Source organism: Palaemon carinicauda, chromosome 37 (genome assembly GCF_036898095.1).
Source record: "Palaemon carinicauda isolate YSFRI2023 chromosome 37, ASM3689809v2, whole genome shotgun sequence".
In the NCBI taxonomy this organism is placed as follows: domain Eukaryota; kingdom Metazoa; phylum Arthropoda; class Malacostraca; order Decapoda; family Palaemonidae; genus Palaemon; species Palaemon carinicauda.
The window spans coordinates 68,964,352-68,976,131 of record NC_090761.1 but is presented as its reverse complement, the minus strand read 5'-3'; the positions used below and the strand labels follow the sequence as shown (position 1 = coordinate 68,976,131).

Here is an 11,780-nt window from a genome sequence, read left to right as displayed (position 1 = left end):
TAGTATAGCGAATTTTCAATATCCCAACCAACTTAGTTGTCTACCTGTTGGAATAAAATATTTACATTCAAAGTTTTTCCAAGATGGCGCCCAACGTGGGGCTATGCTAAGTTGGTTGGTTTCGATGATAGTGTTAGTTGAAGTTGTGCATTGCGGCAGAACTCCGGGGCGGCCCGTATTTCAGTATGAAGTTAGCACTTGTAGGTCACTCTTATGTTAAGCATTTGCAAAGAGTTTTTCCCTCTAGTTTGAAAATTAATGATATTGATTTTCAGTGTGAATTTTTTGGTTATAGTGGGGCTAAGTTTAGAACCTTGGTTGCAAATGATAGATTTATTTCAGAGTTGAAGACATATGACCCAGATTTTGTTCTTGTTTTCTTGGGTGGTTATAAATATTAGAATTCGAGTAAGCTTGGATATTGTAAAATTGCATTGTTCTGAATTTTACCAAAAATTACGTAGCTGGTTGCCTAGGTCTAAGGTCATTGCCAGTCAAATTGAGCAAAGGTATTATTCAGCTGGTAACAGATTTCAGTGTCCCACCGGAATAGATTACCATTATCAGCGGAAATACTTGAATAGGTTTATTTATAAGCTCAAATTGAAGGATTTTTTATTTAGAGTTGATGGAAAATCCAAACTAGACAATAAGGCGTTGTTTGCTGATGAAGTTCATTTAAATACTAAAGGACTCGAGAAACTTACCGAATTGGTGAAGGAGGGGTTGACTTATTGGATAGAGCACTCTTGAGTTGTAAAGTTAAGTTTATTGCTTTATCATTTTCTCGTTTATTTTTGTTCTGTGATTCTTGAATTAAAACAAAGAAAATGAGTTCATTGGATGTTTTAGTTAATGCACGAAAATACCTACGTGGTAGCATTACAAAACAATATGGTAGTAAGGACAGTTTTAATAGTCTGTCTAGGGTGCAAAGAATTGCAAAAAGAGAAAAATTAAAAGGTATTATAGCCGAAGTAAAGGATTATGATCACAAAATTACAGATGCGAAGTGGTCTGAAAGTATGAATGAGGAAGCTTTTTCAGTAGAACTTAGTATTTGTGAGCAATATGTTGATAAAGTTACTGAAATGTTAGCTATTCTGGAGGATAAACCAAATGTTGTAAGTGATAACAGTTCTAGAAGTCTGTTGAAGAATCCTGTTATTCCCTTGCCCACTTTTAACAGTAGCCCTGACGAAAATATCAATAGGTTTTTCCAGGAGTTTGAATCTGTTTCAGAGCAACAACAGTTTTCCAATAGAGATAAGTTTTTGCTGTTAAAACAACAAGTGCATGGGAGAGCAGAATATTTGATTAATTCTCTTGAACTGAGTAGTCAGTCATATGAGGATGCAAAGAATTTACTAAGTTGTGCATTTGCTTCCACTGATTTACAGAAATATAATACTGTAAGGATGTTTTCCGAGCTTAAACTGAAGTCATCAGATGATCCTTTTTCATATATTGGAAGGGTAAGATCATTAATAGAAAATGTGAAGTTGTTAAAGATGAATGGTGATGACTTTGCTCAGTATTTTGTGTGGGAAGGCTTAAATGAGACTTTTAAACAGCATTTGATTAGTATCACTAATAATGTCAGACCTAGTTTAGAAGACATACAGGAGCACTTCTTTGAAGCTTCAGATAGGTATCTGCCGGATTCCAAAGCTCATTCAAAGACTATTGTTAAGGAAAAATGTGAGAAGGTGAGCTCTACTAATCTAGCAATCTCTGTTGATAAGAGGAATATTCAAAGGGGTTGTTTATTATGTTGTAATAGTGATTATCCCTTGCACAAGGTTTCGGAATGTGAAGTTTACAGGACTCCTGAGAAGAAATTGGAACGTATTGTAGAACTGGGTAGATGTTTAAAGTGTTGTGGACAGGGACACTTGGCAAATAATTGTTTTTTCAGATTTCATAAGAGATGCTTCAAATGTAATGAATGGCATTTTTCTTATTTGTGTACGAAAGAGCCAAAGGTAAAAAAGGTCAGCAGAGTAGAATCGAAAACAGGTGCCAAATCAAAAGTTGATAAGGCTGGTACTGTGCAGATTAAGAATGGCAGTGCTTTGATTGCAGGATCAGTGACTAGTTGTATGGGTGATATGGCTTTACCTACATTTACATGTAAATCAAAAACTGAAACCTTTAGAGCCTTACTGGACAGCGGTTGTCAAGGGAATTTTATTACATCTGAACTTGCCACAGGACTTGACTGTGAGGTTATTTGTGATGGTATCAGCGTGGAAGTAAATGGATTTAATGCTTCTAGAAAGTATAAAACAAAATTAGTGGCTGTTGATTTAGATATTGGGGATAAGAATTATAAAATTCAGGCTATTTGCGTACCTAATATTGGAATTGACATTTTAGTCCCCAACTTATCAAAACTTGCTCAAGCATTTAAAAAGAAAGGATATGTCATTGCAGATAATCAACTTTTGAACAGTGATAGGATATCTAATGTGAAATTTGTGTTGGGAACCAGTTCAGCTCATTGTTTGTTGACCACAGCTAAATTGTTTGGTGATATCAATCCTTTAGTTTACTTAGATTCTCCTGTAGGAATATTGTTTATGGGAGAAGCCAGTAAGGCATTTAAAGTTGTTGATGAAATTCCTACTTTGAAGAATGAGGTTCAATTTAGACTTGCCAGTTTCTTATGTGTCCAGCCTAGGGAATGCGTATTAGATGAATGGCAAGATAATGTAAATGACAAGGATTCTAATTTTATTATAAAGGTTAATAAACAGTCCAATAAGGTCTTAAATGCAATAGCCGATCGAGCTCTAGATGAAAAGGTGAAGGAAGTTCTCAATTATGAAAATATATCTTATGAGGAAGATTCGGAGTTGAATAACGAATTGGTTAAGAATACCTTGTCTAATATTAGAATAAATGATGAGGGTCGCCTAACCATGCCATTAATGTGGAACCAGAGGACATCTCATTTGTTGGGGCAAAACATCAATATAAGTAAGGGAATACTAGCTTCTAATTTTAAGAAGTTGAAAAGAAACCCTGAACACCTAAGTATGGTTGATGATGTTATTCAAGAACAAATAGAAATGGGCATAATTGAAAGAATTTCAAATGTGGAAAAATTCCTTGAAAAGCATCCTGAGGCTAGCTTCCTAGCTCACATGCCAATCTTTAGACCTGATAAGGAAACCACAAAGTGTCGAGTTGTGTTCATGTCAAACTTAGGTGAAAGTGTAGACGGTAGACCTCTGACAGTTACTCACAATCAAGCCATGCACCCTGGTCCTAATTTGAATCAGAAGTTGAGTACTGCATTTATGAATTTAAGGTTTGGGTCTAAGTTGCTCTGTTATGACATCAAAAAGGCCTTTAATCAGGTTGCCTTAACTGAGGAAGATCAAAGCAAGTTGCTATTTTTTTGGTATAGAAATGTGTCTAAACATGACTTTACATTGGTAGCATATAAGAATATAAGATTTAAGTTTTGGACTACGTTGTAGTCCAACGATACTGATGTTGTCATTATATTATATATTAGTTGTTGATGATTGTGATCCTAATTTGACTGATGTTAAGAGGCTTTTGTATCAGTTGTTGTATATGGACAATGGAGCATATACTTGTAGTTCAGGGGAAAAGTTGAATGAAGTTTACAAAGTTTTGCCTTCCATTTTTGAGAAATATAAATTTCCCTTGCAACAGTTTGTTACAAATGATCCCTCATTACAAGAAGTTATTGACAGGGAAGGATCCGGTCAAACTCCTCATGAGGTAAAGCTGATGGGTCTTCAATGGTCAAGGGATTCTGATCAGATATATACGTTGCCTGTAAGGTTAGATCCTAATGCTAATACGAAAAGGTGTGTGTTAAAAACTATTGCTTCCAATTTCAACATCTTTAATTTCAATGGCCCAATTTTGAACAGAGCCAGGATTTTTTTGCACAATTTGCAAACTAATAAATTGGACTGGGATGAAATCCTTGATGGAGAACAACTTAAGGAATGGAAATGTATAGTAAATCAGGCAAATTCTTCACCACCCATTAAATTTGATCGTTTTGTTGGTTAAAGGGATTCTGAGTACATATTAGAATGTTATGTTGATGCAAGTACTGAGATATATGGAATTGTTATTTATATTAGAGAGGTTGAGTCATGCAAGCGGAGTTTTCTTATAGCTAAGAATAAGTTTGTTAATTCATCACTGAAAGCGAAGTCTGTGCCCTCTCTAGAGCTTCAAGCACTGGTTTTGGGTTGTGAAGTGCTAAAGTCTGTTTATGATGAACTTCCTGGGCAGTTTTATTTATCTAAGATCAATATTACCGATTTGCAACTGTTTTCAGATAGCCTTGTCGTTCTTCATTGGCTGCATTCTAGTGCTGTCAAATTGGATAAGGTAAATAAAAGAACTGTATTTGTTAATAATAGGCTCGAACGAATACAGAGGATATGTGAGCAGATTCCAATATTGTTTAACTATATTGCAGGTATCAACAATCCTGCAGATTGTATTACTCGTCCGGTTTCCAGGAAGGTCTTGTCCCGTACTAACTATTGTTGTGGTCCAAATTATGAGCAGTTTGAACAAACAAAGGTTCAGGAAGAGGTATTAAGGTTCAGATTACCTAGCGGGCCTGTTCAAGAATTTGGCGTTTCTGTTAACCAAGCAGCAGAAAACCTAGTAACAGATCATTTGGTTCCAGTGGATAGATTTTCTAACTTGACTAAACTAGTAAAAGTACATGCTAAAGTTTTAATGATAGTGAATAAATGGAAAACTGCCCTTTCTAGAAATAGTTCAGTTATTTCATCTTTGGAAATAAAGCCCCCCGATTTTAATTATTATGAACTGGCATTGCAACAAATTATAAGCAAAGAGCAAAAGCTCAAGTTTCCAGAAGTTGTAGAGTTTTTTCAAAGAAAGCAATGTCCTAAAAAGGATATCCCTGACCTAGTTTCTCAGCTGAATATCTACCCTGACAGGAATAATGTTTTGAGAGTACATGGGAAATTTGATAGACCTAATTCTCACAGGGTGTTCTTCCCAGTGTTACTACCTAAAGATAGTTTATTAACTTCATTGATTGTTAGGGATGCCCACATAAAGCTAGGACATATAGGATATTATGGAGTACTGAATTTATTGAGAAAAAATTATTACATACCACACATATTTTCTGTTGTAAAGAAGTCTGTAAGCTCTTGCATTACTTGTAAAAGATACAATCAAAGACCTATACGACTGAACCAGTCTGCATACAGATTATTTACATTGGAACCTTCTGATACTCCTTTTGGTTATCTATATTTGGATTATTGCGGGCCTTTTAATTGCAAACTGTCAGATGGTCGTAGGAAGGTTTGGATATTGTGTTTTTCTTGTATGTACACTAGAGCCATTAATTTGCAGGTATGTTATGATATTTCCGTATCAGAATTTTTAAGGGCATTTATGATACATGTATTTGAGTTTGGCTTACCCCAGTTAGTTATTAGTGATTTGGGGACTCAAATTGTAGCAGCTGGAAATAAAATAACTGATTTTCTTAACGATCCGCAAACGGATGAGTATTTCAAGGAGAATGGCATTAATAAGATTAAGTTTGAGAGTTACTTTAAAGGGTGCAGTTCCCTTGGCTCTCTTGTTGAAACTTCAGTAAAAATGACAAAACAAATGATAAATAAGAGCATCGGGACTAATAGTCTTGAATTGAGAGATTTTGAATTTTTGATATGTCAAGTTAGAAGTTTGGTTAATAAGAGACCCATTGCATTTAAGGAATCTTTGAAAGATCAGGACCTTCATACACTAAGTCCCATAACCCCAGAGATGCTGCTTAGAGGCTATGAGATTGTGACTGTCAATTTGATCCCAGAATTACAACCCTAGCCTGAGTTGGATGAATATTCAGACCATACGTCCCCGTCTAATTTGGTGAAGGATAAATATACCAAAATTAGGAAAGTTAGGCATAGACTGTTTGACTTATATCAGAGTGAGTTTATGTCTACTTTGTTGAATCAGGCAATAGACACCAAAGACAGATATAAACCCTGCAAGCATGATAAAATAGGTGTTGGTGATATAGTGCTTATAAAAGATGCTAATGTTAAGCCTGTAAACTTTCCAATGGGAATTGTTAAGCAGATAATCACCAATAATGAAGGAGAGACAACTGGTGCAGTTGTCCTGAAGGGTAGAACAGCAGAATTAACTAAAAGACATGTGAGTTGCCTGATACCTTTATTGTTATTTGAAAATTCTTCTGAAGATAAAGACTTAGCAGGTGACCTTCCTAAGATTAGCACTGAATTATCAGTTAGACCCAAAAGTACTAGGAAGGCTGCTTTGGAATCTATCAAAAAGACCAAAGACATTTTGTCTGACGATTGATTGAATCTTGCGGTCTTTTTGAATTTGTAAATATTTGTGGTTATTTGTATATATTGGTAATGATTATTTTTCTTTTTGTTGTCTTTATGAATGCATTATATTTTTTTTAGCAATTTTTTCTGGAAATTGTTAAACCTTGTCGGGGGAATGTTGGAAAATATATTATCACGATTGTTTCTTATGGTTGAATGCGAGGAAACTGAAGTTTATTCATAAGTTTATGATCGGTATTTGACCACCTTATTTCATTTGAATTGGTTTCCTCCCATTCCCTTGGAATTATGAAAGAAATGGATACTGTTGCTTGTTTTGCTATTCACAGGAGAACAACCATACTACGGTTGTTTTGGGTAAATTAAAGTTACGACGCAAGGCAGGCAAAAAGTGAAGGCAGTGTTGGAGTGAGGCGTTGAGAGAGTAAACGTCAAGACACCAACGCTCTCTTACTGGGTGGCTTTGTATTTTGTACGTCTTCACGTTGATTATCAACTGGATATGCTGTTTCCCTTAATTGCGTATAAAGGGATTGTTCTTTTTAACATGGAAGAATAAAGCCATCGGCGCCGCCCCGGACAAAAGCTACTGTTGCCGACTATTATTCGTGTACTAAACGTCGAGATCAACCAAGAAGCACCAAGGATGATTTATAAGGTTGGTCATTAATGATACCGATCATCTCAATGTAATTATGTACTCTTAACAAGCTAAATGTTTTGTATAATTTACTTCGGTGTCTTAGCAGTTAGCCTTAAGAAATTCTTGAGTTTTTAAACTTAGTTTCTTCAAGTGGGTGGAATACAATGTTTGTAGCTTTCAAGTTAAACTATGTTTTTTATTCAGTATTGTTTAGTGTGTTGAGACAGCTCCCTGTTACTACACACGTTGTTGCATAGTTTTTCTTCATATTTTTGGACTTGTGTGTAGTATTCCACCTTATTGTTTTTGGTACATTGTCTAATGAAGGTAACTTTTTTGTACTCTCAGGAAATCTTGGTAAACAGTGGGTTGGGAACAACTATTAAGGAAGACCATATTAATTCATCGTGATAGAAAGAGGAAATAAAATTTATATTTTAGTATAGCGAATTTTCAATATCCCAACCAACTTAGTTGTCTACCTGTTGGAATAAAATATTTACATTCAAAGTTTTTCCAAGATGGCGCCCAACGTGGGGCTATGCTAAGTTGGTTGGTTTCGATGATAGTGTTAGTTGAAGTTGTGCATTGCGGCAGAACTCCGGGGCGGCCCGTATTTCAGTATGAAGTTAGCACTTGTAGGTCACTCTTATGTTAAGCATTTGCAAAGAGTTTTTCCCTCTAGTTTGAAAATTAATGATATTGATTTTCAGTGTGAATTTTTTGGTTATAGTGGGGCTAAGTTTAGAACCTTGGTTGCAAATGATAGATTTATTTCAGAGTTGAAGACATATGACCCAGATTTTGTTCTTGTTTTCTTGGGTGGTTATAAATATTAGAATTCGAGTAAGCTTGGATATTGTAAAATTGCATTGTTCTGAATTTTACCAAAAATTACGTAGCTGGTTGCCTAGGTCTAAGGTCATTGCCAGTCAAATTGAGCAAAGGTATTATTCAGCTGGTAACAGATTTCAGTGTCCCACCGGAATAGATTACCATTATCAGCGGAAATACTTGAATAGGTTTATTTATAAGCTCAAATTGAAGGATTTTTTATTTAGAGTTGATGGAAAATCCAAACTAGACAATAAGGCGTTGTTTGCTGATGAAGTTCATTTAAATACTAAAGGACTCGAGAAACTTACCGAATTGGTGAAGGAGGGGTTGACTTATTGGATAGAGCACTCTTGAGTTGTAAAGTTAAGTTTATTGCTTTATCATTTTCTCGTTTATTTTTGTTCTGTGATTCTTGAATTAAAACAAAGAAAATGAGTTCATTGGATGTTTTAGTTAATGCACGAAAATACCTACGTGGTAGCATTACAAAACAATATGGTAGTAAGGACAGTTTTAATAGTCTGTCTAGGGTGCAAAGAATTGCAAAAAGAGAAAAATTAAAAGGTATTATAGCCGAAGTAAAGGATTATGATCACAAAATTACAGATGCGAAGTGGTCTGAAAGTATGAATGAGGAAGCTTTTTCAGTAGAACTTAGTATTTGTGAGCAATATGTTGATAAAGTTACTGAAATGTTAGCTATTCTGGAGGATAAACCAAATGTTGTAAGTGATAACAGTTCTAGAAGTCTGTTGAAGAATCCTGTTATTCCCTTGCCCACTTTTAACAGTAGCCCTGACGAAAATATCAATAGGTTTTTCCAGGAGTTTGAATCTGTTTCAGAGCAACAACAGTTTTCCAATAGAGATAAGTTTTTGCTGTTAAAACAACAAGTGCATGGGAGAGCAGAATATTTGATTAATTCTCTTGAACTGAGTAGTCAGTCATATGAGGATGCAAAGAATTTACTAAGTTGTGCATTTGCTTCCACTGATTTACAGAAATATAATACTGTAAGGATGTTTTCCGAGCTTAAACTGAAGTCATCAGATGATCCTTTTTCATATATTGGAAGGGTAAGATCATTAATAGAAAATGTGAAGTTGTTAAAGATGAATGGTGATGACTTTGCTCAGTATTTTGTGTGGGAAGGCTTAAATGAGACTTTTAAACAGCATTTGATTAGTATCACTAATAATGTCAGACCTAGTTTAGAAGACATACAGGAGCACTTCTTTGAAGCTTCAGATAGGTATCTGCCGGATTCCAAAGCTCATTCAAAGACTATTGTTAAGGAAAAATGTGAGAAGGTGAGCTCTACTAATCTAGCAATCTCTGTTGATAAGAGGAATATTCAAAGGGGTTGTTTATTATGTTGTAATAGTGATTATCCCTTGCACAAGGTTTCGGAATGTGAAGTTTACAGGACTCCTGAGAAGAAATTGGAACGTATTGTAGAACTGGGTAGATGTTTAAAGTGTTGTGGACAGGGACACTTGGCAAATAATTGTTTTTTCAGATTTCATAAGAGATGCTTCAAATGTAATGAATGGCATTTTTCTTATTTGTGTACGAAAGAGCCAAAGGTAAAAAAGGTCAGCAGAGTAGAATCGAAAACAGGTGCCAAATCAAAAGTTGATAAGGCTGGTACTGTGCAGATTAAGAATGGCAGTGCTTTGATTGCAGGATCAGTGACTAGTTGTATGGGTGATATGGCTTTACCTACATTTACATGTAAATCAAAAACTGAAACCTTTAGAGCCTTACTGGACAGCGGTTGTCAAGGGAATTTTATTACATCTGAACTTGCCACAGGACTTGACTGTGAGGTTATTTGTGATGGTATCAGCGTGGAAGTAAATGGATTTAATGCTTCTAGAAAGTATAAAACAAAATTAGTGGCTGTTGATTTAGATATTGGGGATAAGAATTATAAAATTCAGGCTATTTGCGTACCTAATATTGGAATTGACATTTTAGTCCCCAACTTATCAAAACTTGCTCAAGCATTTAAAAAGAAAGGATATGTCATTGCAGATAATCAACTTTTGAACAGTGATAGGATATCTAATGTGAAATTTGTGTTGGGAACCAGTTCAGCTCATTGTTTGTTGACCACAGCTAAATTGTTTGGTGATATCAATCCTTTAGTTTACTTAGATTCTCCTGTAGGAATATTGTTTATGGGAGAAGCCAGTAAGGCATTTAAAGTTGTTGATGAAATTCCTACTTTGAAGAATGAGGTTCAATTTAGACTTGCCAGTTTCTTATGTGTTCAGCCTAGGGAATGCGTATTAGATGAATGGCAAGATAATGTAAATGACAAGGATTCTAATTTTATTATAAAGGTTAATAAACAGTCCAATAAGGTCTTAAATGCAATAGCCGATCGAGCTCTAGATGAAAAGGTGAAGGAAGTTCTCAATTATGAAAATATATCTTATGAGGAAGATTCGGAGTTGAATAACGAATTGGTTAAGAATACCTTGTCTAATATTAGAATAAATGATGAGGGTCGCCTAACCATGCCATTAATGTGGAACCAGAGGACATCTCATTTGTTGGGGCAAAACATCAATATAAGTAAGGGAATACTAGCTTCTAATTTTAAGAAGTTGAAAAGAAACCCTGAACACCTAAGTATGGTTGATGATGTTATTCAAGAACAAATAGAAATGGGCATAATTGAAAGAATTTCAAATGTGGAAAAATTCCTTGAAAAGCATCCTGAGGCTAGCTTCCTAGCTCACATGCCAATCTTTAGACCTGATAAGGAAACCACAAAGTGTCGAGTTGTGTTCATGTCAAACTTAGGTGAAAGTGTAGACGGTAGACCTCTGACAGTTACTCACAATCAAGCCATGCACCCTGGTCCTAATTTGAATCAGAAGTTGAGTACTGCATTTATGAATTTAAGGTTTGGGTCTAAGTTGCTCTGTTATGACATCAAAAAGGCCTTTAATCAGGTTGCCTTAACTGAGGAAGATCAAAGCAAGTTGCTATTTTTTTGGTATAGAAATGTGTCTAAACATGACTTTACATTGGTAGCATATAAGAATATAAGATTTAAGTTTTGGACTACGTTGTAGTCCAACGATACTGATGTTGTCATTATATTATATATTAGTTGTTGATGATTGTGATCCTAATTTGACTGATGTTAAGAGGCTTTTGTATCAGTTGTTGTATATGGACAATGGAGCATATACTTGTAGTTCAGGGGAAAAGTTGAATGAAGTTTACAAAGTTTTGCCTTCCATTTTTGAGAAATATAAATTTCCCTTGCAACAGTTTGTTACAAATGATCCCTCATTACAAGAAGTTATTGACAGGGAAGGATCCGGTCAAACTCCTCATGAGGTAAAGCTGATGGGTCTTCAATGGTCAAGGGATTCTGATCAGATATATACGTTGCCTGTAAGGTTAGATCCTAATGCTAATACGAAAAGGTGTGTGTTAAAAACTATTGCTTCCAATTTCAACATCTTTAATTTCAATGGCCCAATTTTGAACAGAGCCAGGATTTTTTTGCACAATTTGCAAACTAATAAATTGGACTGGGATGAAATCCTTGATGGAGAACAACTTAAGGAATGGAAATGTATAGTAAATCAGGCAAATTCTTCACCACCCATTAAATTTGATCGTTTTGTTGGTTAAAGGGATTCTGAGTACATATTAGAATGTTATGTTGATGCAAGTACTGAGATATATGGAATTGTTATTTATATTAGAGAGGTTGAGTCATGCAAGCGGAGTTTTCTTATAGCTAAGAATAAGTTTGTTAATTCATCACTGAAAGCGAAGTCTGTGCCCTCTCTAGAGCTTCAAGCACTGGTTTTGGGTTGTGAAGTGCTAAAGTCTGTTTATGATGAACTTCCTGGGCAGTTTTATTTATCTAAGATCAATATTACCGATTTGCA

The 11,780-nt window shown here is 35.2% G+C and overlaps 1 protein-coding gene across 1 annotated transcript; it reads left to right on the top strand.

Annotated features, from left to right (window-relative positions):
• The first annotated feature begins 1,025 nt into the window (after positions 1-1,025).
• On the top strand, positions 1,026-4,603 carry LOC137629355 (uncharacterized). The gene is made up of 3 exons (XM_068360609.1): positions 1,026-3,390; positions 3,527-3,759; positions 4,478-4,603. The coding sequence occupies exons 1-3, from the start codon at positions 1,026-1,028 to the stop codon at positions 4,601-4,603; spliced, it is 2,724 nt and encodes a 907-aa protein (XP_068216710.1).
• Positions 4,604-11,780: the final 7,177 nt, after the last annotated feature.